Genomic DNA, 24,527 nt, shown 5'->3' with positions numbered 1-24,527 from the left:
ACCTGCAGAAAATCCCCCTTTCTTTATCAATGCTGCTATGGGATACACACAACATCACTCGCGAAACACAAAAGACTCCATGTGAGACGACAGCTGGATTTTAGGACTGACAAGCTCAGAAACTACAGGTATTATGTCTCTTAATCAGTCCAAGTAAGGCTTCCCCTGGCTTAGCACTTGGCGCTATCAATACTTTCTTGACTTCAGCTCACTGAGCTCTTGCCTCCCTCGCAGCTTTCGACTGCCGAATTTGTGCCTGGAGCTTCCTCGATTCCGTCCTCCTGATTCGCGAACGCTCGTGTTTGGGGTCTGCCTCGTCTTCCTCGGCAAGTGTCTCGAATGCTCTCAGGTCAGCCAAGAACCGTCGGATGCGGACGCCTGTCTTCTGTCTGATCCACGCGTCCACCTCCTCGTCGCAAGCCGCGGATATCGCAATGTTGAGGCCTCGCAAGACATCTCGGTCATCGATATCTCGGTCATCACGCTCCGTGGAGAGTGAGGAGTAAGTGCTTATGGAGCTTTCTGTATTCTTTTTGGGCAGTTTCTTGGCTGTATGGGCGTTTTCCTTATCGACGGGGTGGGAGAAAAGTTCTTTTACTGTCTTTGTCAGGTCGACAGCTTCAGGCTGCTTTTTCTCCGTTGATACAGGTTGGTTGTTCCCTGCAGTCTGGGTGTCTTCGGTGTTCCTTTCCTCCATTTCTCGAGATGCTTGTTCTATCGCCTCTTCAAGGGATGAGGGATTACTTAGGGTCAGCTTCCACGTTGAAGGAAGGTCAAGCTTTGGCGATAAGGTCCCCAGGCTGGTGGCTGCGGATCTCTCTTGGGGCTGCTGCTCTGTGAGTTTTGGCGATTCTTGCAAACTCTTGAACATTCTCCCAGAATGAAAAATCCCCGGGTGCTCGACTTCGACCTGCTGTTTCTGTCGGGCTGCCTTTTCTTTGGCCTTTCTCTCTGGCTGGTTGACAGAGATCCTCGTCGGCTCCTGAGTCGACATCTGAGCTTTTATTGTCTCTTTCGGCGTCTTAATTGAAACCTCCTCTGTCAAGTGTGTGTTCTCATCTGACAAAGACTCAACAATTGGTTTCATTGGTCTTCTAGTACTTGACGGCTCTTGCGTGGGTGATTTTGTTTTGACAAGTATTGCATCTGTGGTATCGAGAAACACATCCCGCTGTCCTGGTTTGCGAAAACCCTTGGTAGTTGCCGAGTCGGCCATTGATCCTTGATGCCTGACTGAAGGTTTGATGCGACCCGGAGCTCTAGGAGGAATTGGCGGCACATTTTCCTGCTCAGAGGCTTGGTTTTCAGGACGCTTGGTCGTTGGGCTCGTGGCTTCCAACTCATCTTCGGGTTGAGGTTTGCGCGCTGGTCGATAAGTGGAAGGACGTTGCGCGGTGTCTCCATGCCATGTCTTGACACGAGGGTCTCGGAAATCTGTTCCTTCTGTGCATTTTTAGCCAGTGTGCGGTATTCTGTAAGACGTGTTTACTCACTTGGAGACTTGATCCAGATGACTTCATCCTTTTGCGGGTATACTGGGTGCCATTTGTCTAAGATTTTGTTCGGGGTATCGATGGTCGTCGGAGTTTGAGCAGGCGGCGCTCTGTTAGCCGGGATCTCGGTTGATTCTTCTCGCCCCGTGAAGCACGTCAAATTGCAGCACCCAGGCTTTTTCTCTGGTACCTCATCAATGTAGGCAAGTTCCCATGCTTCTGGTTGCGTGAAAGCAACCTGCGTTCCCAAGCTGCTGTCATACGAAGAGTCCCAAGATGGACTTCTCTGGCCATTAAACTGAAGATGGCTTGGATTATCCCGAGACTGCAACTCCTTGGACCGAGTTTCTGCAGGGCGTTTTGCCTGTTCACCCGGTACGGTTTCAATGCCTTTGTCCTTTGCCGGACTCGCAGATGGCTCTCGCTTCGGTCGTTGCTGATCGGACGTCACGGCTAGACCGGCAGCCAGAAACTGGTCTTGATACGGCAACAGCGCGTTGACGGTATGTAATGACACAACAGACTCTGGTGTCGGCGTGTTAACTGGAAGATTCCCAGCAGCCTCTCTGCGCTGGGCGTAGATCTCCAATTGCTTAGTGAATCGGTCCACGGCTCGACGGTTACTTGAAGTCCGCGAAGGTGGTTGACGAGGGCCCGATGACTGGATAGAGGATCTCCTGGATGGAGATGCGAGGAGTGAAACTTGACTCTGCTGCGAAAGGCTTCTGCGGATAGCGTTCCGAAGCTGTGGGTCAGCGACTCCCAAACGCTTCGCATTCGAGGCGGCCGGTTGGCGATGACTCTCGCTTGTAGTCTCCTGGACTGCCGACAAGGTTATTTCTCGCTGTTTCAGTGAGCTACCAACCGGAACGGGACGCCCAGCTCGGGTTCGAGAGGGCCTGTGCCGGCTAGGTGACCCTGAAGGACCTGCAATTGGTCGTGTGTGAGAAATGCGTGGTTTACGTGGCCGGTAAGTCTCGGCCATGTTGACTGGGCGGCGAGCCATACTGCTCTCACGCTTGGGGGGACTTGGAACTGCGTGGATAGGCCTTTCCATCTCGATGTAGTACAGAGGGGGCGTTTGTTGTATAGATTCTCTGTTGTGTCGCCGGGGACTGGGGGCCAACGGCCGGAGAGCGTCAGACACAATGCTTCTTCGGATTCTTGCGACTTCCCTTTCCGCAGCTGCAACGGAACCTCTTGGGGAGCGATCGGGTCTTCTGACAGGCACTATGGTGGTTGTGCGACGGCCAGAAATGCGTCCAGATGGCAGTCGAACTCTACTTGTCCTTTTGGAGTGCAGAAGCATGCGTTGTTGGCGGCGAAGGCTCTCGACAGACGGGCTTATGGGCTTGCGAAAGACGTCTTCTGCTGCTCGATGGGCAAGACTTGGATCAGGTTCCGGAAAGGGCGGGGAGCAGGATGAGAGGCAATTGCAGTCTCGAAGGACTCTTTCGCACTTAAGCATTGTCCATGCTTGACGGACTTGGGATATCAGAATTGTTTTTCAAGAAGAATTGTTGATGGTATCATGCGTTCTAGGTAACAAAACGAGTCGTAGGAGAGACATGTAGTGGTACAACAGTGTGGAGAAGACGACGTCTCTTGCGCCCAGCCTTGGGCCTTGGGACTGAGTGAGGCCTTCCTCTTATCGCGCGGGAGGGCAGCGCTTTTTTGCCAGAAGGATGCATGCCGACTGAGCAGCTTCCTCACCTCATGACATCTTTAATGCTCGGTGATGAGTAAGTTTCGAGTTGGCGCCGACCCTTCCTCAGCAAATGTTCAACGACAGAGAAGTCGCGCTTGTCTACCGTGAGGAACTTGTCAAATTCGTTCCTGGCGATTGGGTTAGAAGGATTCTCTGAGTTCAAAAGCAAGAGTCGCGGGGCTTGCCTGGCAAAAGATCTAAAGTGAGGTTGCGAAATCTATGAGTAATGTTTTAGCTCTCACATGCTAACTTGCCAGAGAAATAGAAGTCTCACCTCGGGCTTCTTGCGGACCTCTCGAAGACACTGTCTATAGAGGGCCAGAACCTCCCTTTGGAGACCGGAAAGGCCCCTTTTCGCAGCTGCCATGGCGATCTAGCTCTGCACCGAAACAACGGAAGTTGCGCTGCTTCTACTTCATCAACGGCACCCGGAAAGAAAGCTCGAATCAAATCGTTGATGTCAGTTAAAGGAATGGACCCGTTGCTTAGCTTGGGCCAATAACATGGTGCACAATTGGAGGGTTTCTGATGACTCAGCGATCTCGAGCTCCCCCGAACTTGTGGGGACCTATCCCAAAGAGGTGCCCAGGTCCTGGGGCGTCATCGCGCGATGCCGAAACAACAGCCGAGAGAGCTCAGTCCCCTTCGTGGGGAATGCAACGACCCGAATGCCGACTCTGGAAGTACTAGTCGAAAGAATGCATTCCCCCGTGATAATCTCCTACAATACTTGATTGACAAAATGAAAACATAGGAAATAATATAGCAGATGAAAAGAATCCCAAGAAACAATTCGCAAAAGCTGATGCAGAAGCTGAGGTGGTGATGGGGGAGCTCTGTCGCACGAGCGGCACCGGTCTTTAGCGGTTCGACCGTGCCCGCTGGGGGTTGAAGTGTGGGGTCAGCGGCTGGGAATCGGAGACTTCCCGGTGTTGCTACGGCGTCTTCGTGAAAGAGACATCTTCATTCCTACACCTACATCAATTGCTGCTCGTAAATCGTAGAATATTGCAATCTCATCTAGTCTACCCATCAATTGCGACCAGCTATTTTACCTTAATATCGACAATGGCTTCATTTTCTGTGAGTACACTCTATCACAACTCAACAATGTGTATCCACTGACACACGCCCAGAGGCTCGTTCGCTTCCTGGCCCGCGATGGCAAGACTTACTACGGCGATGCGATCTTGCCCAGAGGCGTTTCGGACATCGCAAAGGCTAGACAAGCTCGCATCATCACTGGCGACATCTTTGGAAGACACGATGTGACGGATAACGTCGCCGACATTCGCCTGTTGCTGTCTCCTTTGGCCCCTGAGCACGTCAAGACGGTGCGGTGTCTCGGTCTCAACTATGCTAACCACGCCAAAGAGGTGAGCCCGCGTCCTTCACTTGTATGGAACCATTTTCAGCATCAACTAATATCTCACAGTCAAACATGGCGATTCCTAAATTTCCTGTTCTCTTTGTAAGTTGTTACTTATTCAAGTATGCTAGAACGACATGCTGATTTGGCCAGTACAAACCCGTGACTTCGTTGGCCGGTCCGACCGACCCCATCCCCGTGCATCCTATTGCCCAGACTGGCAGCACTCTTGACTATGAGTGTGAGCTGGTCATCGTTATTGGCAAGACTGCCTCTGACGTATCAGAGGATGAGGCGCTCAACTACGTACTGGGCTACTCCGTCGGTAACGATGTGTCGCATCGTGACTGGCAGATTCAGCGTGGCGGTGGCCAGTGGTCTCTGGGTAAGGGCTTTGATGGCTGGGCGCCCTTCGGTCCTGGTATCGTCACCAACAAGATCGCTGGAGACCCCCAGAACCTTAAGATCTTCACCAAGGTCAACGGCGAGACCGTGCAGGTAAGCGGCGCAGTCACCAGGTAAATGGCTCAGGCTGACGAGTAGGCAGAACAACAACACCAAGGATATGATCTTTGGTATCAAGAAGACAATCTCTTTCCTGAGCCAGGGCACTACCCTGCTGCCGGGTGATCTCATTTTCACCGGAACGTAAGTGGAAGAACCTATGACTCTGTCGCGTTGTTGGTACTGACGAAAACCAAGGCCTGAGGGTGTTGGAATGGGACGCAAGCCTCAATTGTGGCTCAAGGACGGAGACGTTGTCGAGGTTGGCCTTGAAAACGTGGGCTCCTGCGTCAACAAGATCGAGTTTAGCAAGGTGAAGTCTAAGATCTAGATTACAATGTATAAATGGGCTCATGAGCAGTGTATGGAGACAAAGTAATATTGAACCGGGTTTGGTTGGTCGTGTTGGACGCGGTCGCGCTTATCGTCCACTCTGGTTGGAATGAGTTGAAGTGAGGCCGTAGCCTGCGACCCAACTGTCGGCAAGCCCGAATTCGGGCCATTATGTGCTGAAGATCGACCCATTTTTTCCAACAGCCCGGCGTCAAAGTCACGTTGGCCGAAAATGCGGCCCATCCAGTACCAGACAGTCGGGAAAGGCACTCATCTACATGCCCATAATTCAAGGTCTTTAAACGGTAGCTGCATATTTCCAAGATTGATTTCAAACGGCCACACAGCCTTCTCGGTAAGTTGCTTATAACCAGAGGAGGAAGGAAGGCGACGGCAGAAGGAGAAGGAAGGAAGACGACGGCAATAGTCAAGATAACAACAGTAAAAACAACGACGTATATCAGCAAACGTGTAAGTGACCTGCGTGGGTGGACGAGATGGACTAGTAGTGATGGGGTCCACTCTACGGCCAAGGGTCATGGTTTGTCTTAATATTGTCCCTCACATCAACCGGCATTCTTAGTGTAGCGGTTATCATCCCAGCCTTCCATTCGAGGAATCATGTCAGCTGGGGACCGGGGTTCGACTCCCCGAGGATGCATTCGTTTTTGCCTTTTTGGAGTATTTCCTGACTCTTTGGATCTTATAATTCTTTTTCCGATTAGTTTCGATGGTGTTTTGGGTGCGTTGTTAGTTGAAGTGGCCTTGGTGAATGAGCGTGCAAAGTGGCGCTGCAGCTTCACTCCGTCAGCTCACGGTTGGCACAACCCTGAGGCCCAAACAGCATCAGTATTTGAACTTACATATGCGCCGTAAACATCCACATGGACTGTATCTGTATAATCCAAAGCCTTCCTTTCATTGTCAAATAGAAGATCTGTGAGACGCTGTTTTAGCCTAGGACTCTGACATCTGCCGAGAGCGCTCCATTCGGTGACCAAGCCAGCAACAAGCGAGGCACAGCCGGCGCTAACGCCCGAACACCGCCCCCAAACATTGCCCATTGCCCGACCTCCAACAGCGTTCCACAAGCGGGCTGCTGTTCTCATCCTTCCCCCCACCACCAACATGCTCAGCTCGCGCCCATCGTGATGCAGTCTGCCTCGGCCATTGGTGCGAGCATATCAGTAGTTTACCCCTCGTTACACACCAACACTAATGCTGTTTTTGGGCCGAGCCATGTTCTATGGACCGAATTCCTATCGCCCGCTACCAGCCGGGGCTGATTCCGCCCTGGACAAGATGTAGACTGCCTTGTCATTGTCATGAGGCTCCTTCGGGAGAGCCGCTGTCGGCTTGCCTGGTGGACGGGTCTCGTGATTGCCCATTCGCTGGTGCCGAGCAGAGAGTTCTGCGTTTACTCACTTTGTGGCTTGCTTTATATATGGCGATGCCTGATTGTGCCCACGCGGGTGGCCGTCTATGGACACCGTCGTGGACTGACTTTTGCTCATTTTGAATTTGATCGCCATATTTAAAAATATAGGATTTGCATTCTGTCTCGAAACATTCCCATGTCGACCGCCACAGAAACCGTTGTCGAGATGGATGCGGCTACGTCTATGCCTGCCCGGCTCGAGAGGTACGCCGGGTTTTACGGCGACCCGTTTCTAACTCTTCAAGACTACGAGGTCAAGAGAAAGCCTGTCAATGCAGCGAAAGGGAAAGAAAAGGCACTGCCTCCTGTTCCTGCTACGAACTCTGAATCCGAACTGGCAATCATCGATTCATACGATGAAGTGGATGACGCCGAGTTGGAAAAGTACAAACCCCCAGCCGCCCTCAAAACAGCCCTCAAAACAGCCCCAAATATCACCGACGGAATCCTGCTTGAAGTCTTACAGACCTCCATAGAAAATGTCGAAGCCAGAATTGTCGAAAATAACCGGAGGCGACAGCTAGAAGAGACAAGCAGGCTCGAAGAGGAAGAGGCGGCTAAGGAAGATAAGAGAAAAGAGCCATACCTTCCCATCATTGTGATACCAGACGAACCCGAGCCTCCAAAGAAAGAGGTCGACGAAAGTGACAGACAACTCAAGCTGCTCCCCGATCTCCCTGGGAATGGCGAGGGCAGCTCAGGTGGCGGGTTGATTGTCTTCCCAATCAAGCCCAAGAAGAGGAGCCGGTTCACCCTCACAAGGATGCTACAAAAGATTACTGAAAAGGAGGCACCGCTTTCGACAAGGAACCCATTCAAGTTTGCAGGAAACTTGAGCAGCAATAGCCTCGGGTCTTCTGACGAGAACAAGACTAAAAAAAGCCCCGTCGTGTAAGTCAAGTCTATAGCTCCCCTATCAGCCCTGGGACTAATAATAGCCACCAGCGAGTGCGTTTCATGTCTAGATGACTTCGACCCCAAAGATGTAATAAAGGTTACCTGCCACAGCTACTGCCGTGACTGTTTCGAGCGCCTTATCGCAGCCGCTGTACAGAACGAGCAACAGTGGCCTCCCAAATGCTGCCTCAACGAGATCCCCTTCCGGACGGTCCACCGCTACGTCTCCAAAGACCTGGGAAAGACATACAAGGACCGCTCTGCCGAGTGGAAGATACCCGTCAGCGACCGCATATACTGCAACCAGCCCGAGTGCAGCCTCTGGATCAAGCCGGACCACGTCAACAACGGCCTTCGTATCGCTAGGTGCTCCAACGGCCACTGGACCTGCACCATCTGCCGCGGTCCGCAGCACGAGAACTCGGACTGCCCACAGGACCGCGACATGGCGTTGACCAACGCATTGGCCGAGGAGGAGGGTTGGCAGCACTGCGCCAAGTGCCAGGCCCTTGTCGAGCATCGTGAGGCGTGCCAGCACATGACCTGCCGCTGTGGACATCAGTTTTGCTATGTTTGCGGCGTCAAGTGGAGGGGCTGCGCATGCACCATGGACCAGTTGAACGAGGTCAAGGCTGGCGCGGCGACGAGGAGGGCGCGGAGGATAGAACGCGAGGCCGAGGCCGACGCCGAGCTTCGCGATGCTCTGCGACAAATTGAGGAGTTTGAGCGGGAGGAGGCATTGAAGGCGGAACTGCTAAGGCAGGAGATGGAAAGACGCGAGGAGGAACGCAGGCAGCGTGAGCTCGAGGAGAGGGTGCGTTTGGAGAGCCTGCGCAGACATGAAATCGAGACCAAGTATCAGGAGCTGCGAGAGATGCTCGACGGGCTGCACGATGTTCAGGAGGTGATGGTGAGGTACCAGCATGACAAGGAGCTGCAGATATCTGCCCACGAGGCGTCTACAGCTACGGATGAGCTCGTGGAGAAGCAGCGAGCGGAACTCGCCACTCTCGCTGAAGTTGCCACGCAAAAGCTTGCTGTTAAAGAACAGGCTCTCGCCAGCGAGTACAACTGCCGCGTGCTAGAGGAGAAGACGACGGAGGAGATCTACCTGCGGGACTTGGAGAACTTCTACGCAGGTCAGCCGTCGAGCGAAGAGCGCATCAAGGAACTGATGCATGACTTGCGCAAGAAGATGGATAAAGGATGGCGGGCTTGGACCAAGTGGCGCAACGACGAATTCGATCGATATCAACTCAAGGTCGAAGAGGAGCGGACCATGCGTGAGGAGGTCATGTATAGTATCAAGCAGAGGCATGAGGAAAGTCTGGCGGAGAGCAAGAAGCAGAACGTCAGGAGGCAGGCTGCCGAGTCGCGCTGGGTGACGCTCGTGTTCGCAGAGAGGACGCGGGTGCTGGGCGACATGGAGGCTGCGGAGTTGGAGGCCGGGTCGCGCTGGGTTGAGGAGTTGGAGGCCGGGGAGTTGAGGGATGGAGCTGAAAGCTGGTACACCGAGGAGGAAGAGGCTTTGGAGGAGAACCCAGTCGGTATTTCTAGTTGACTCTTGCAAGACGGCCCCGCCTTGGCGGTGTTGGTCGTCATGCTTGTCTTCATCTTTGATCTACCAAAATCTCCAGCTGTATAGCTGCCATAATCAGCACATAGGAAGTATCATCGCCTCCTTGACGCTCTTGCTCCGTTTCTCCTCTTCTCAGTAAAATACCCAAGTACTTGTATAGTAGTCGTGTCAATCCTGGCGTATCATCATTGCGCCTGATTTGGTAATAAGAAACTCTTCCAACGTCGTAGCCGAACTGGAGCCAGATCCGTATCCGTTCCCGTTGTTGCCCGCAGGCGCGGGGCAATCCGCCACGAGAGAGACAGTGTTCTGATCATGTCAGTCAGTTGTTCGCTGCTGACTCGAGCCAAACATGCAACAAACTCACCATTCCGAGAACCCCCGCGTCCAGTCGTTCAAACATGCTAGTCAGCCGGTCAGAGCTCTTCGTAAAGACATAACCAGCAAGCCCGACAGGCGTGTCATTTGCCTTCTTCACAACCTCGTCCTCAGTGTCGAATATGTAAAGCCCGAGGATCGGTGCGAAAATCTCCTCACGACACATGAGCATCGAATCCGTCATGTTTCCCAAAACGGTCGGTGACATGAAGTATCCATCCCCGGGCTCTCTCCTTCCAGTGCCCAGAAGCACGGAAGCCCCCTTTTCCTCAGCGTCCTTGCACAACGCTTCTGCCTTGTACAGACCACGGATCGTCGTCAGTGGTCCCAAGGTCGTCTCCCGCTCCATCCCATGACCTATTTTCAACTTCTCCGCCTCTTGAACCACCAGTTCCGAAAAGGAATCATAGACGCGCCTCTGGACATAACATCGGTTCGGCGCAATGCATGCCTGTCCTGCATGCCGCCACTTCAGTGCCACCAGTTCCTTGGCGGTATTCTCCAAGTCTGCGTCATCGAAAACGATAAAGGGACAGTTTCCACCCAGATCGAGCGACAGACGCTTCAAATTTCGAGTGCATGTCGTGGCAACTCGCTTACCGACGCGCGCGCTGCCTGTGAAACTAACTGCTTTGACCAGAGGGTGCATACATAGCGCTTCGGCGACATCTGGTGTGTTTCCCAAGCTGGTTGTTATCACGTTGAGAGCGCCGGCAGGAAATCCCGCTCGGTTTGCTAGACATGCTATCGCGAGCGCGGTGAGAGGCGTTTCAGATGAAGGCTTGATAATGACAGTACATCCCGCCGCGAGCGCGGCTGCGGACTTGCGGAGGGCAAGCGCAAGCGGGAAGCTCCAAGGCACGAGTGCGAGAACGACACCAACAGGTTGCTTAAGAACCGCAGGCCGTCTCATTCTGAAACCGCTTGATGTCGGGGTACCGCCAATTGTAGCCGGCGTAGAAGGGGTGCAAGGGGTTCGAGGGGATATAGGCGAAGTCGGAAAGGTTGGAAGAACAGCTTGCGGAAAGCGGTCGGCCTCACCGGCAAACCACCTGACCAAGCCTGCGCCGTAGTCAACTTCGGCCAATGCCTCCGCCAGCGGCTTCCCTGTTTCGTGGACGAGAATCGTGGCGAGGTCGAGGCGGGCGGCGATGATGAGATGATGCCAAGCCGTCAGAAGACGAGCTCGTTCGTGGTTCGAAGTATCGGCTGAGAACCCTTGGAACCCGGAGAAGGCGGATCTGACGGTTGGGCCGACATCGTCCTTGGTGCAGTCGGGACATGTAGCCCATACGCGACCTGTCCCCGGGTCTATAATCGCGAAGCGCTTCTTGCTCCGGGACTCGATCCACTCGTTGTGAACATGGCAGTCACGATTGAGAAGACCCCTATCGGTGAGATTGAACGGGAGGGGAAGCGACGGAGACGGCGGAGGGAGGCCATTGACAAGGACACTGTGTCTTATATCGTTTGGGTTGTTGCTTTTCGTGGTCGAGGCGGAGGATGTGCTGCTGGATGTCGTGATGGTGCTGGTGACGGGGGATGTTACCGCGCTAAGCATGGTCGGCGAGAAGGAAACCTTGCGTCGGTGAACGTAGTCCTCCCGACCGGGCTGGATAATTGATAGCCTCCGCATCGGACCGGTACCCTTTTGCTCGACAGGGAAGGCGGGGAAACCTGTGCTATGGTGAGCAAAAGAGGCGGAGGAATTGGAAATTGCAACACCACGAGGAAGGGCGGCAGCAGTATGGCGACCTGATGAAGGCCGCGTAGTACGTGGAGGAGAAAACCTCCCCTCTCCTCACCCCGTTCCATCGATACCCGATTACTATGCGGGAACCTTCGGGGAGAAAATCCGAGGTCGAATGAGAACAAGGAGCTGAGAGCTCACATGTTTTAAGCTCAGCCCCTAGGGCGTCATCTGAAGCTTGATGTGTTGGTGGTGCAAAAAGTCACTTTGGCATTGCCCCTGACATGTAGGCCCAAGCTCCCAGATCGTCCTTCTTCCCCTCTCTTCTTTACGTCTTCATCCGCCTTCCGACACCGTAACGGGCCGCCCCGGTCTTTGCAGTCCAAGGCACTGGTCTCCGTGACAGGTACAGACTTGTTCAGGATGTTGATCATCCGGGCGGCCGGTGCGGAGAACGCCGGGTTTCATCCGAGCACGGCGAACTAGAGGCTGCCAAAGTTCTGCACGTTCAATGCTCAGAAAGGAAACCGTTCGTGTGTACAGGTTGAATCGGATGACGGAGGTGCCCCGGGACATCCCCGTCCGAAGAGAAGATGTTGGCAGCCATGGCTAGAACGTTTGGATTCTTAGAAGTAGGTGAACGAAACCGTAAAGCAAGGTTGTATTTTCATTAAAACCTTCCAGATATGTGCCATCGCCGTGATCTTCTCTAACAATCCTAAAACAACCGAACACACGCACCTAGTGCATTTAGTAGTAGGACGACGTGCTCGCACTTCTGTAATCTGGTCTTGACTCAGGAAAAGCCCCTGGGGGACCTGCTTGACCTTTTGCCTCATCGTCCGAGCTCAAAGCATCTCCATAGTCGTCTTTCCTCTCTGGCGGTGCGCGCATGGCGTCCAGGATACTTGGGTCCAGCGTTGGAGGCTGATATGGCTTGAGGGCATGAATCTCTCGGCCAGACGGCATCTGAGCCAGCAAGGGCCCGACCGGCGGAATGATCTGGACGTTCATCTAAAAACAGCATATTAGAACATCTTGAACAAGCGACGCAAATGAGGACAACTGACCGTATCGTTAAGCTTCTGCCACTTGACCTCAAGGAACTCAACCACTCTCGTTTCCTCGACCTTACCGCCGTCCGCCCCCCAGGCTGTTTCCTTCTCCACTTTCCGCTCCTCGCGCTTCTCGGTCCACTCCTTCTTGAAGCGACTGAAGCCGGATCCTTTAGCTGAGTACTTGGACTCGATACCGAGCTCCTGCAGGCCGGCCTGTAGCCAAGCGATGGCCTTCCCAACCTCGCCGCCGATCTCAGCATCAATACCAAAGAACCGACATGCTTTAGCACGGCAAGTCCGCCGAAGATCTTCGAGATATCGCAGGAGACCCTCGTTGATCTTGCTGGATCCTCGGCCTGCGGCTTGGCAAAGTGAGGACGCCTGGGCAGCGTGCTCTGCGGCGGCAAGGCACAGGCGGGCGAAGAGGTGGGCGCGGACTCTGGGAATATCGGGAGCTTTGTACATCCACTCGCGGTCATTCTTGTTGCGGTCCTGAGAAACAATGGCTGGGTAAGGGTCGTCTTTCAAGACTGCGAGGAGTGTTGCTTCGGCGAGCGCGAGCGAGGACATTGCGCGGAGGGTTGACGGCGAAACATCGCTGCAAGGTGGTGCCGTTTGCACTCTCTCTGCCCTGATGACCAGCCAGTCGTATATCGATGCGGCATCCAGGAGATACTTAGTTGCCGTTTGGATTGCAGCTGTTCGCTGCTGGGCATCCAAGGTGGCCTGTGTCGTCACAAATAGCGGGTGAAGGGCAGCCCGAGCAACCAAGGTGTATGCGTTGGCCAAGCTTGACAAGGTGAAAGCAATCTCATAGTCCACAGACTGAACCTTTACCCTGGAGCGTTCTCTCCCGGGGACTGCATTGTCCGAGAGTGTCGAACGCCATTCGATCGTCGGTGGTGAGGTAGCCCTGAGGCTGATGCTTTCTCCAAACTGAGCGTTCGGGTTGAGGCCGGCATCGACGGCTAAAATGTACGGAACGTAGCCATTGAGGGCCCCGATAACAGTGGATATGTGGGATGACTGCGAAGGAGGTGAGAGGCGCTTGTGTTTCTTCAGAGCATCTCTCACGACCCCGCGATACGTACTAGCGCTGAGGGGCAATGAGGGATGGGTATCGCTGGTGAAGCTCGAGGAGAATGAGAAAGCCGACGTGGTAGGGAGAACAAAAGGAAAAGGCATAACTGAAGAGTCGGCGTTGATTCGGCAAGAGGTAGAGAGAAGGAGGTCAGATTCGATGAGAGGGGCACGATTCGCCGTTGATCATTGAGCTACCTGAAGTTACAAGCATTGAAGTTGCCAGTCAGTGTCTGAGACCTGATTGCACCCGCCTGTGACGTTGGCCGTCCCGGATCTGCCAATTGGGGCTAGTCCTGTCAACCCCGGACAAAGTCACGTGGCCGACAGCCATCAGGGAAAGCAGCCATCAACTTTAGGTTCCTCGCTCGCCCCTGATGAAGCAAACTGTACCACCGACAGCTAATCCGATAACAATTGATTGAACCTTCGAGGCTGTCTTCGACTACGAATACCGGTGGGATGAACAAGACTGAAACTTTAAGGACTTGCGCCATGGCGGTGTTGCCTCAGCTGCCCAAGGAAGAAAGCTTCGAAGAATTCAGGTGTCTGGACCTTCCACCGAAAATGGGGAAAAAAGATAATTCCGCCTTGAAAAGCATCAGCTAGTTGTGGGGTCTACATCCTAGGAACCAGACGAATGAGAGCCCCAGCAACTGAGTTAGATTCTAAACAAGAGGCTTCTTTTGGGTCTAAGAACGCGGCAGGTGGCAGATGATAAAGGTGCTGGGTAGGTACCTGGCTCTGTACTTTCCTTAGCGCCCGGGATGTGGGGACCTTTCAGCTTGACACTGCAGTGAGCTGTCGTTAACGCGACGTGGACCCTTGAATTTCAACTCGGGACTATCACCTGGAGTTCAACAGCCAAGTCAACAGCTCCCAGCGAACTCTACCACCACCCACGGCAGCTGATGCCGCACCACACGAATCCACTAGACATTTCAGACTGAGCTGCAATCATGAGCAGTCCATCGCCCCATAAGCCTCGGCGCAGGGCGGGAAAGAAGGGTAACGGAATCAGCGGAGGAAGCAGCTTGAGTCCTGCGGTCGACAACCAGCTCTCTAAGAAGGAAGCTCTGGTCAAGGTCCCCATCTTCCCATTGGCCTCATTCCTGTGGCCTGCTCGAGGCTCCGTGTCACAATGGGAGGTCCTGCCCTTGATTCTCATGGTCGTTGGCCTTTTCAGATGGGCCGCTGGCCTCTGGGGATACTCTGGTAAGTGCGCCTTGATCGGTCCCCTCGACTTTCGCGGCAACTGCTGATAACTCTGCTTCTCGCAGGCTTCCAGAAGCCGCCCATGTTCGGAGACTACGAAGCGCAAAGACACTGGATGGAGATCACGACGCAAATTCCCGTTTCGCAGTGGTACTTCCATGACCTCCAATGGTGGGGTCTCGACTACCCGCCCCTGACGGCATACCACAGCTGGCTCTGCGGCAAAGTTGGCTCCCTCATCGATCCCTCCTGGTTCGAGCTGTACAACTCGCGTGGATCGGAAGACCCGACGCTCAAGATCTTCATGCGCGCCACCGTCATCGTCTCCGAATATCTCATCTACATCCCCGCCGCTGTCATCTTCGTCCGTCGCTTCTCCAGACACAGTGGCGTGCCTACGTGGACTGCATGGATGGCCCTAGTTGCAATCTTGTTGCAGCCAGGCACCATACTCATTGACCATGTTCACTTTCAATACAACACCGTCATGCTCGGCTTCGTCCTTGCAAGCATGTCGAGTATGCTGGCTGGCCGCTATCTCTGGTCAGCAGTCTTCTTTGTCGCGGCGCTCGGCTTCAAGCAGATGGCTCTCTACTATGCTTTCTCCGTCTTCTCTTTCCTCCTGGGAAGCTGTGTCTTCCCTCTGAAGCCGGGTCGCTTCATCGGCATTGCGCTGGTGACTGTTGCGGCCTTTGCCATTCTGATTGCGCCTCTAGTCCTGGGCACACTCTACGATGCGCGCCGAGGTATTGATGCGCGACCCGACTGCGACGGACCGCCTCCTACCCTTCCTTTGTTCCCCTGGCTGACTGACATTCTGGACACGAACGCCGTCTACTACCCGGTTGTCGAGCAGCTTGTGCAGATGGTCCACCGCATTTTCCCTTTTGCGCGCGGCCTCTTTGAAGACAAGGTCGCCAACTTCTGGTGCGCTCTCAACGTTGTCGTCAAGCTCCGAAAGTACCCCTCCGAGCTTCTTCAGCGCGGTGCTCTTCTGGTGACCACCGCATCCATCATCCCGCCGAACCTGGTCCTCTTCTTTCGCCCGCGCAAGTCGCTTTTGCCTCTTGCTTTTGCGACAACGGCGTGGGGCTTCTTCCTCTTCAGCTTCCAGGTTCACGAGAAGAGCGTTCTGCTTCCCCTGATGCCCATGACCCTCCTCTTGGCCGGCAAGCAGGGACTCTCGCGCGATGTGAGGGCGTGGGTTGGATTCGCCAACATACTGGGCGTTTGGACAATGTACCCCCTCCTTAAGCGGGTGGACCTCAGCGTCCCTTATGCAGTCCTTACTTTGCTTTGGGCCTTCCTCCTCGGACTGCCTCCAACATCGTTGAGCGCCTACTTCCAGGAGGACCACTCCGCCTTGCGAAAATGGGCCACTTTCCTTCTGCACGGTGGTTTCTATATTGCCATGGCTGCTTGGCATGTGGTGGAAGCCACAGTCCCGCCGCCTATCGACAAGCCCGACCTTTGGGTTATTGCAAATGTCGGCTTGGGTGCGGTGGGCTTCGGCATCTGCTATCTTTGGTGTTTGGGTCAGTTGGTAGCGCAGAGCGACATTTTGACAAGGGGTAACACAAAAACCAAGGCGAAGAGCCAGTAGATGGGGCGGTTAGCTAGCAATGGCTGTGTACATATTGGAGATTCTACGTCAAGAGTCTGTGTATCGATACGGGCGAAGGTTACAAAGCCGCAAGCATCAAAAGAAGGTTTAGCGAATAACATATGAAGACACTTTTTTAACAAGACCGGTACAATGCTGCCCACCACCTGGCGATGCAAATATCTAAGGGGAGCCGATAGAAAACAGGGAATCTCATGATTATATCAACACCATCCAACCTCTCGCCGCTTTTTGTTTTGAGCTCCAGTTTATACCCTTTGCTACTGATTACGAAACCTGCACAAACGCCCTTTTCTTCATGGACCGGCTTTCGTCGCCATCGTCCCAGTTCTCGTCGACGTAGTCCTTGACGCTCTTCTCCTGGATCTGCATGCCGACAACCTTCAGTGCGGCAATGTTGAAACCCATCTCATCCTTTTGGCGCTTCAGCGCGGCGCGCAGGTTGGCGCGGATGCCGTCGAGCATCGTGCGCATGGTGCGGCTGGCCACGATCTGGCGGTGGTGCGTCTTGAGCATGAAGAAGAGGATGCGGCACGTCAGGGGGATGTTCATGGAGCGCTGGGCAAAAATGTTGAGGAAGGTGAAGAGCATCGGCACGGTCGAGAAGGGGAGGACGAGCAGCGCATCATGGAGGGCAGATGCCTTGATGCGGTTCAGCACGCTCATGACGTATGCCTCGGCGGTGATGTTGCCGAGGGCGATGAAGATGGGGTTGCGCTGCGGGGGAGGGGCGTGCGGGTTCGTCTTCTTGGCGTCCTCGTACTCCTTGAGCAGGTTCAAGTCCGCGATACCGATCTCGAGGGCCTCGGCGATGCGCTCACCGGCCATGAGGGTCTCGACGGTCTGCTTGGTGGCGGCACCGACTTCGCCGTCTTGGTCCTCGGCGTCTGGGTCGCGCTCGAGGGAGGTGGTGAGCGTCTTTTCGTAGAGCTCTTCAATCTCCTTCTCGCGCTCTTCCTCAAGGAAAATTTGCTCGTCCGTCTCGTCCCAGACGCGGATGGACTTGTCGTGACCGGCGGTGACGAGGAACTGGCCACTGTGGCCTACGGCCATGGCCCAGACCTCGCCGTGATGGCCGTCCAGGCGCTGGATCTGCTCGAACTTGTCGCCGTCCCAGTACTTGATGCAGCGGTCCTTGCTGCTGCTGAAGAAGTGGTGGCCATTGCCGTCCGAGTTGTGCGGCACAAAGGCAACCTGCAGGATACTGTCTTGGTGACCGAAGAGGGCCTTGTGACAGTCACCAAAGTCAAGACCCCATATCCTGATGTTCTTGTCGGCGGAGCTGGTGACAATGAGCTTGCTGTCGTAGGAGATATCCATGCTGAGGACCGGGAGCTTGTGGCCATAAAGGTTGAGGTAGAGCTTCAGGCTATCGGTGAAGAACACCTTTACAGTGTTGTCGAGAAGGGAGACGGCAATGTACTTTCCGTCGGGGGAGTAGCGCACGCAGAGGATGTCGTCCGCAACTTTAAGTGTCCGCGATTGTACGAGCTTCAGTTTCGGTACGGTGCGTGTGGTGCCCAGGACTTCTTCTTGAATGATTCGGAAGTCCCAGAACTTGGCAGACTTGTCGGCGCTACCAGACACTACAGATTTACCATCCGGATGCACTTGTAATGACCAGATAGCTCCCTCGTGTGCGGTGACGCTGTCCAACAGGCTTGCGGAAGCGACGTCAAAGAGCTCAAGTTCTCCAGTCTTGGTGCCAACAACCACGACCTTGTCACCGGGCAAGAATGCGCAGCACAAAGCATAGCCGCACTCAAATGTTCGAATACAAGTCTGAGTCTTGATGTTCCAGATTTTCAGACCACCGTTGGCAGCCGTCGCCAGCATTTTGTCGTCGGAACTCAGCGATACCGCGCGGATATCTGTCCTATGTCCCGGGAGATCGACCGCCAGAGATCTCGTGTAGTCAGGCAGCTCGTCCTTCTTCGATTTGGAGGCGTCTTTTGTTGGTATGCTGTAGTACTCGAGCTGGTTGTTGGTAGTACCAGCCAGCAGGTTGATCTCCTTGCTGCCGCTGGTGACGGCCCAGTCCACCGACCGCACCTTGCCGCCCGTCCGGACTATTACATACTGGACGAAGAAGTCGCTGGCTTCGGCGCTCGACAGGTCGTCCGCCTGGTCATCGTTCTCGGCATCTTCCTCGGTCTTTCCCTCCTTCGCAGCCTTCTCACGTCTCCTCTTCTTCTTTCTCGCCAACGACTTCTTGACCTCTGCCTCCGACCTTATGCGCCAAACTTCAACAGCCTTTTCTGTGCCATGAACGGCAAAGTAATCCCGACGCGGGTGGAAGACGATTTCGATGGCCTTGTCCTTGTGTTGACGGAACAGCGTTCCCCTTTCGTGCAAGAATTTCGCAGATTGCGGCGCGTCGACCTGCCCCTTTAGAGAAGCAAGGCCTGCTGTGTCCAAGAACCACACCTTCAGCTCTCCGTCGTTTCCAGCCGTGATGCATCCGCTGTAGTCGGGGGAAAGGCCCAGAGCCCAGCACTCCCCATTCGTTTGCGCAATATGGGTTTCGATGCAGTGTCGCGAAGACAGGTCCCAAAGCTTGATCAGCGAGTCCTTGCCGGTCGTGAGGAGGTAGCCCTCGGCTGACGGGTCGCTGTCTAGCACCATAGCCTGGGTGTTGTCCTCATCTTCGACCTGCGCTTCCGGCTCGACAAACTGCAGCCCTGTAATCTGGTCCTTGTGTCCCCTGAGCTTGAACTGGCCAACCTCAGCCACGAGATCCCATATGATCACGTCGGTATCCTTGGAACCGGAGGCTAGTCGCACACCCGACTTGTCGAATGCCAGCGTCGTGATCGCAGACTTGTGACCATTGAAGTTGACAATCACTGTCGCGATTTTGCTATCCCACAGCCGAATGCTGCCATCTTCGTATCCGACGGCGAAAACGTCCTTGTCGACTTTGCTTTGGGCGATCGCAGTGACCGGTACGGTGTTCCTATCGTCCCTCCATCGGCTTACGAGCTCTCCCTTCTTGATGTCCCAGCACAGAACCTCCTCATTCGCAGCTACAACTGCCTGGCCGGCGCCAGCTCGACCTTGGGCGTTCCAGACGAGGTTCGAGGTGTTGGATGCGACAATGCCGAAAGACTTGCTGTGCTCATACTTTCTGTGATGATAGACCTGTCAGTCAATATTCCACCGAAGAAGTTTGCGATTGACCTACAGGTATGACTTCACCATTTTTGCGGATTTTTGGCGCCACTAGGCTCTTCAAAGGCTTTTGCGATAGAGGCACGTCCCTCGAACATCGAAATTCTTAAAATTTGGAGTCTTCAAGTGTTATCGCGATGCGATAAGGATGTGGGGCAACCGACTCTTTTGCGAAACAATACCTGATATAACGATATGCTGCCTGCATAACGGGCATTACGTACGGACCTTCTCCTGGAGCATCACAGCCATCTTAGCTCCGACTGTGCTCGAACGTCACACCCCACTTGAGGTATCATCAGCTTCCCAACGACACAACGACAACTTGGGAGACAAGCTGGCAATTGGCCGTCGACAAGATGCTTCTCCTTGACTACCAAAACGTTCTCATCCAGTCGGTGTTGACCGAGAGGTTCTCTGGGTACGAGAGCATGGCTTCACGAGCTTCACCGCAATAGCTGCTAACCTCCAAGGCAGTGCCCCTCCCGCTCACATCGACCAGACTGTCTCCGACTTCGACGGCGTCATCTACCACATTTCCACTCCCGAGACGAAGACAAAGATTCAGCTTTCTATCCAAATAAGATGCTACAAGGACCTGGTGAAGTACGGCGCCGAGCAGGTGCTGCAGAGGGAATATGGCCAATACGTCGTTCCGCCCGAGCCCGGCTACGATTTCTCGGTCTTGATTGATCTCGAGAGTCTGCCGGAAGAGAAGGGTCAGTAAAACCGATGTGGAAGACGTTTAGTTGGCTGATTGAAAGTGTAGAGGAGCGAGATGCGTTGATCATGAAGATGGCCTTGCTCAAGCGCAACGCTATGGCCGCGCCGTTCGAGGCCGCCTACGAAGAGCACTACAAGTTGAAGGAGGAGGCATCCAAGTACACATCTGAGGAGGCTCCCCAAGGCGTTCGGGAGGGCGGTGAAGTTATGGCTATCCACTACCGCGAGGAGGAGGCCATTTACGTCAAGGCCAGCCACGACCGTGTTACCGTTATCTTCAGCACGATATTCCGTGAGGAGACCGATCGCGTCTTTGGCAAGATCTTCATCCAGGAGTTCGTCGACGCCAGACGGAGAGCCATCCAGAACGCTCCTCAAGTACTCTTCAGGAACGATCCTCCCCTGGAGCTGCAGGGAGTTCCTGGCGTCAGGGATACCGGCACCGGCGAGATTGGATATGTTACCTTTGGTGAGTGGCAGCGGTAGGGAGGAGCCTCTCATGCTAACAGATTTAGTTCTTTTCCCTCGTCACCTCACTCCTCAGAGAATGCCCGACGTCATTTCTCACATCCAGACTTTCCGCGACTACTTCCACTACCACATCAAGGCGTCGAAGGCCTACATCCACTCGCGTATGCGCAAGAGGACAGCAGACTTCCTCCAAGGTGAGTCGTTACCAAAAGATCCTCAATCAATCCTGAAGCTAATTCTGTACAGTTCTGCGCCGTGCACGCCCAGACAGCGAAGAGAAGGAGCGGAAGACGGCGAGCGGCCGTACTTTCAAGGTGCAGGGAGCGTAAAAACTTGGGAAATTTACTGCAACACCCGTGCCATAATTTCAGCTGAAGACTCGTTTCTGAGCCTACCTGCGAAGACGCGTCAGATTTGTAGAGGCGCAGACTCAATGCAAGCGATGCAAGATGGAATTATTCAAAAAAAAAATTAAAAAAATACTGCGTCGAGTGAAGGGAAGCAGCCAGTGGATATGCAGTGCGAGCAAAGATATAAAGATTCATGACCATGAGTTCGCGAAGAGTAATACGTGAATAGACGAGTTCTGCCTTGGCGGTAGGGTTCTCATACAGCTCTGATAGGGTGACCAATCAGATTGGTGGAAAATCATCACCGATTTGGACCAAGGTATGGTTATGAGACGGGATATGGAGAAAGCTTTCGTCGATGATGCAGAACGGAGCCGAACGGCTGGGAACAATGGCAGTCTAAGGGGGCGGCTCTCGTAGATGCCGGATCGACGTTCCCACTCAGGCACTAGGCGCTGATACCTACCGATGGGGAGCTCCCGCGCGGCGGCGGCCTACGCAGTAGACACACAATTGCTGTGCATTGTGTGCGGCCGAAACACCGGTGGCCATGTGAGTCGGTTTGAGTCAAAAAGACGAGCCGACCGAGTGCGAGCCGTTCTCGTCTGAAGTACCGCATGCCATCGCAGGTGGGAAAACTATGCACGACATTTGGATGAAAAAGAATTGGCGGTTAACCCGCCTGAACAATGCATGAATGTTCATCGCTCGTCCCGAGTCTTCTCAATCGAACAACCCAGGTCCCAGGGACAAATTTGGGTTGTTTCGTTTATGCGTCCAGCAGCGTGCTCTCACCCAATGTTACTTGCTGTGCAGAAGCCATGGCGCCGCCTGGAAACGCAAGGTAGGTCGTAATTCTGAGCGAAGAGGGTCCATTAAGTGGAGGGATACGCGGAGTGATGGCGCTGATCTGAATAGTAACTTGCAATGAGAATGGGTCGGCAAGTTGTCTCCTAACCGTCGGTATCTATCCAAACTTGATATGTTTGCTGTGCACCTTTGTCACCTTGGGCTTCTTAGAAAATTGAAGCGCATTGACAAGCATGCGTTTGAAGAAAACCAATCTGGCAATCGACAGGCTCGTAGAGACGCGGCGAACCCGGATCCGCAGGGCCACCGTTGCCGTGATGTGAGTTTCTCCACGATCCCATTCTTTGCGAGGTGGACAGGCAAACCGCGTTGCCTGGCTCGCGTCGCATCATGCTCCTGTATCCGTATCAACCTCTCGAGGCATATCGTGGTCATGAGAAGTTGGCCCAGCGAAAGACTGGCTACAAGTGAACAGGGTCGTTCGCATTTACGGTGAAGTCCACGATGCCTCAACTTTGCAAAAGACACTGAATCTGAACCAAGCAATGCATCGTGAATAACTCACTATGCACGGCGATAGACGGCAGTAGCTGGGATACCCCCACCAAAATTGGCTGTGAGACCAAATGGGTTTGAAGACGGGGCGCCGTCAGCCCCTCTTCACCTCGGACGACAGAGGGAACTGGAGCAGGCAGGAGGCTTGATCCATGCCGGAGACCTCCAACACCCTTGCCCGGTTCTCATGGCGATTAAAGCGCGGCATTCACGGTGGCCGCCAAGCAATCAAATAGCCTCTTGTAAAAAACTGACGAGTGACGAGCACCAGCGCTTTGCCCGAGGGTCCGGATCATCACACTGACGGAAGTGTCGTCGCTCCAAATAAGGGCGGCCCCTTAAACCTTCACAGGGTGTCCCATGCGACGTGGACTTGGACAAAAGTGAACCGAATGGGAGAGACGCTAGCAGGTCGTGTCTGCACAGTGACAGTCACAGGCATCGCACATCGTCCGGATACCATGTGCAGTTAATGCAAGGGACGGCGGGCGGTGGGCAGATTTTGGGACGGTTGCACTGGAATGATTGGGCGAGGAAAGCTCGTACAGGAGTGATTTGGGACCTGACGCTACGGCGAATCTGGATGAGATGAGCCAGTCAGGACTCAGCGCGAGCCATTCCCTCGTCGAACACTGGCTGTGGGACCTGACAGTCTGCCACCAGCCAGTCACAGCGCCCTATCTCCTGGATTTATGAACGGCTATCCGTCAAGATCTCCACCATTCGCCCGTCATCTGCTCTGCCCGCTCTGCATTAGCAGCGAGCTTGCTGCAGGACGAACGTGCACTAAGATACGACGGGTCTGGCCTGGACCACGCCGCCGTCAATCAGCCCCAGATTCAGAATAGGGAGGCTGGAAGGAGAGAACGCCAGCTAACGGCCAAACGTCTCCCCAGTCCAAAGTATTCTTATGCTTCCAACATTGGCATTCTGTTCCTGCCTCTGTTTCCCTGTTCCACGAGGTGATCTGCGTGTCGTAATACCCGATTTACACGGGATGAGGAAACAGTGAACCTATTCAGTAAACGCTTCAATTTTTATTCATTCCAGCTTCTCGTCACTCTTTTCACTGCCCGATACTACCTACCTACGGCACCTGGGATACACGACGCCAGCCCCCCGGCACATCGAAATAGTCACCCCTGCCGACTGCAGCGCTCGAGGTGGAAGGTGAAAGTGGTTCCAGTGCCTCGCCTAGAATCAGACGGGAGACGGGGGTCCAGAGCCAGCCAGCCAGCCCAGCAGAGCAGAGAATAGACCGTGACTGAGGGACTTTCTCTTCCGTGTCTGCTCATCTTTCTTTTCCTACGACGAAGACGACGGCTGCGACGCACATCTCGACCCCATTCCCCGAGCTTCCCGCCGCGGAACGTCTCTGTCGCTCATTCCAATCGTTAATACCACGGGTAGGTCGAATTTTCGCTTGGCTTGGCTGACTGACCCCTGACCGGGCCGCGAACCATCGGCGATCAGGACGTTGTCTGACATTGTCGTTCAATCACAGTCGCCCATACGTACACACGGCTATCGTGGCTCGCTCTTTCCCTTTACTTCAATTCTAGTAGACGCCTTATTCAACCGCTTCGTCAATCCGTCGATCTTCAACATTCGGCCCCAGTACCTCCCGAATCCACGAAAAAGCAATAAACCAACCGGAACCCGCAATTTTAGTCTGGAGAAGGGAAACGAAGGAAGTGGTCAAAATCATCCAGAAAGATCAAACGACGATTAGTGCTCTGTATCAGGGAACATCCGGCACTTGCGATTCCAAAATCTGAGATTGTGGACAGCGCTGGTCGTCCTTCTCAGCAGCAGTCATTGGTCGACAATTGGCCAGAGGTATCACTTTCGGGGAAGCCCTTACCTTGGCTCCTGTGGTGTCACTGGCTTCTAGAGATCGCCGCCTTTTTCCCTCCTGATTCCTTACCAAACTTGCACAGACACGTCGTGTCACTCCAGACGGCAGCACGGCAGCGAGACAACGCGACGGCACAAGACAGTTGCGACTGCAGCCATCCAGGCCCACGGGGTCGTACACTCATTTTGAAGCCCAGGACAAGCTCTCCACTACTTCGCCTCAC

General features: G+C 54.2%; 7 protein-coding genes across 7 annotated transcripts; 4 read left to right on the top strand and 3 right to left on the bottom strand.

Moving 5' to 3' along the window:
* Nucleotides 1–208: 208 nt before the first annotated feature.
* CGCA056_v000472 (uncharacterized protein) lies at nt 209–2,478 on the bottom strand (the record flags this gene model as incomplete). The annotated part of the gene is made up of 4 exons (XM_037315733.1): nt 209–1,443; nt 1,494–2,059; nt 2,118–2,238; nt 2,457–2,478. 4 exons carry the CDS (start codon nt 2,476–2,478, stop codon nt 209–211), a joined length of 1,944 nt encoding a protein of 647 aa, XP_037184409.1.
* Nucleotides 2,479–3,202: 724 nt separating this feature from the next.
* On the bottom strand, nt 3,203–3,568 carry CGCA056_v000471 (Succinate dehydrogenase assembly factor 1; the record flags this gene model as incomplete). Its single annotated transcript, XM_037315732.1, has 2 exons — nt 3,203–3,418; nt 3,476–3,568. 2 exons carry the CDS (start codon nt 3,566–3,568, stop codon nt 3,203–3,205), a joined length of 309 nt encoding a protein of 102 aa, XP_037184412.1.
* A 701-nt stretch (nt 3,569–4,269) lies between these two features.
* On the top strand, nt 4,270–5,405 carry CGCA056_v000470 (Fumarylacetoacetate hydrolase domain-containing protein 2-like protein; the record flags this gene model as incomplete). The annotated part of the gene is made up of 6 exons (XM_037315731.1): nt 4,270–4,284; nt 4,338–4,577; nt 4,637–4,672; nt 4,724–5,068; nt 5,118–5,218; nt 5,273–5,405. 6 exons carry the CDS (start codon nt 4,270–4,272, stop codon nt 5,403–5,405), a joined length of 870 nt encoding a protein of 289 aa, XP_037184411.1.
* A 1,576-nt stretch (nt 5,406–6,981) lies between these two features.
* On the top strand, nt 6,982–9,303 carry rbrA (putative E3 ubiquitin-protein ligase rbrA; the record flags this gene model as incomplete). The annotated part of the gene is made up of 2 exons (XM_037315730.1): nt 6,982–7,736; nt 7,791–9,303. 2 exons carry the CDS (start codon nt 6,982–6,984, stop codon nt 9,301–9,303), a joined length of 2,268 nt encoding a protein of 755 aa, XP_037185360.1.
* A 186-nt stretch (nt 9,304–9,489) lies between these two features.
* palc-1 (pH-response regulator protein palC) lies at nt 9,490–13,632 on the bottom strand (the record flags this gene model as incomplete). Its single annotated transcript, XM_037315729.1, has 4 exons — nt 9,490–9,630; nt 9,689–11,376; nt 12,217–12,403; nt 12,460–13,632. The coding sequence occupies 4 exons, from the start codon at nt 13,630–13,632 to the stop codon at nt 9,490–9,492; spliced, it is 3,189 nt and encodes a 1,062-aa protein (XP_037185361.1).
* Nucleotides 13,633–14,486: 854 nt separating this feature from the next.
* Nucleotides 14,487–16,345, top strand: alg6 (putative dolichyl pyrophosphate Man9GlcNAc2 alpha-1,3-glucosyltransferase; the record flags this gene model as incomplete). The annotated part of the gene is made up of 2 exons (XM_037315728.1): nt 14,487–14,742; nt 14,808–16,345. The coding sequence occupies 2 exons, from the start codon at nt 14,487–14,489 to the stop codon at nt 16,343–16,345; spliced, it is 1,794 nt and encodes a 597-aa protein (XP_037185354.1).
* A 3,551-nt stretch (nt 16,346–19,896) lies between these two features.
* Nucleotides 19,897–21,060, top strand: arc2 (Actin-related protein 2/3 complex subunit 2; the record flags this gene model as incomplete). Its single annotated transcript, XM_037315727.1, has 5 exons — nt 19,897–19,958; nt 20,015–20,256; nt 20,307–20,729; nt 20,776–20,925; nt 20,978–21,060. 5 exons carry the CDS (start codon nt 19,897–19,899, stop codon nt 21,058–21,060), a joined length of 960 nt encoding a protein of 319 aa, XP_037185355.1.
* Nucleotides 21,061–24,527: the final 3,467 nt, after the last annotated feature.

Source organism: Colletotrichum aenigma (assembly GCF_013390185.1).
Source record: "Colletotrichum aenigma strain Cg56 chromosome Unknown KSG_Cg56_contig01, whole genome shotgun sequence".
NCBI classification, from domain to species: Eukaryota; Fungi; Ascomycota; class Sordariomycetes; order Glomerellales; family Glomerellaceae; genus Colletotrichum; species Colletotrichum aenigma.
This window is presented reverse-complemented; position numbering and strand designations above follow the sequence as displayed.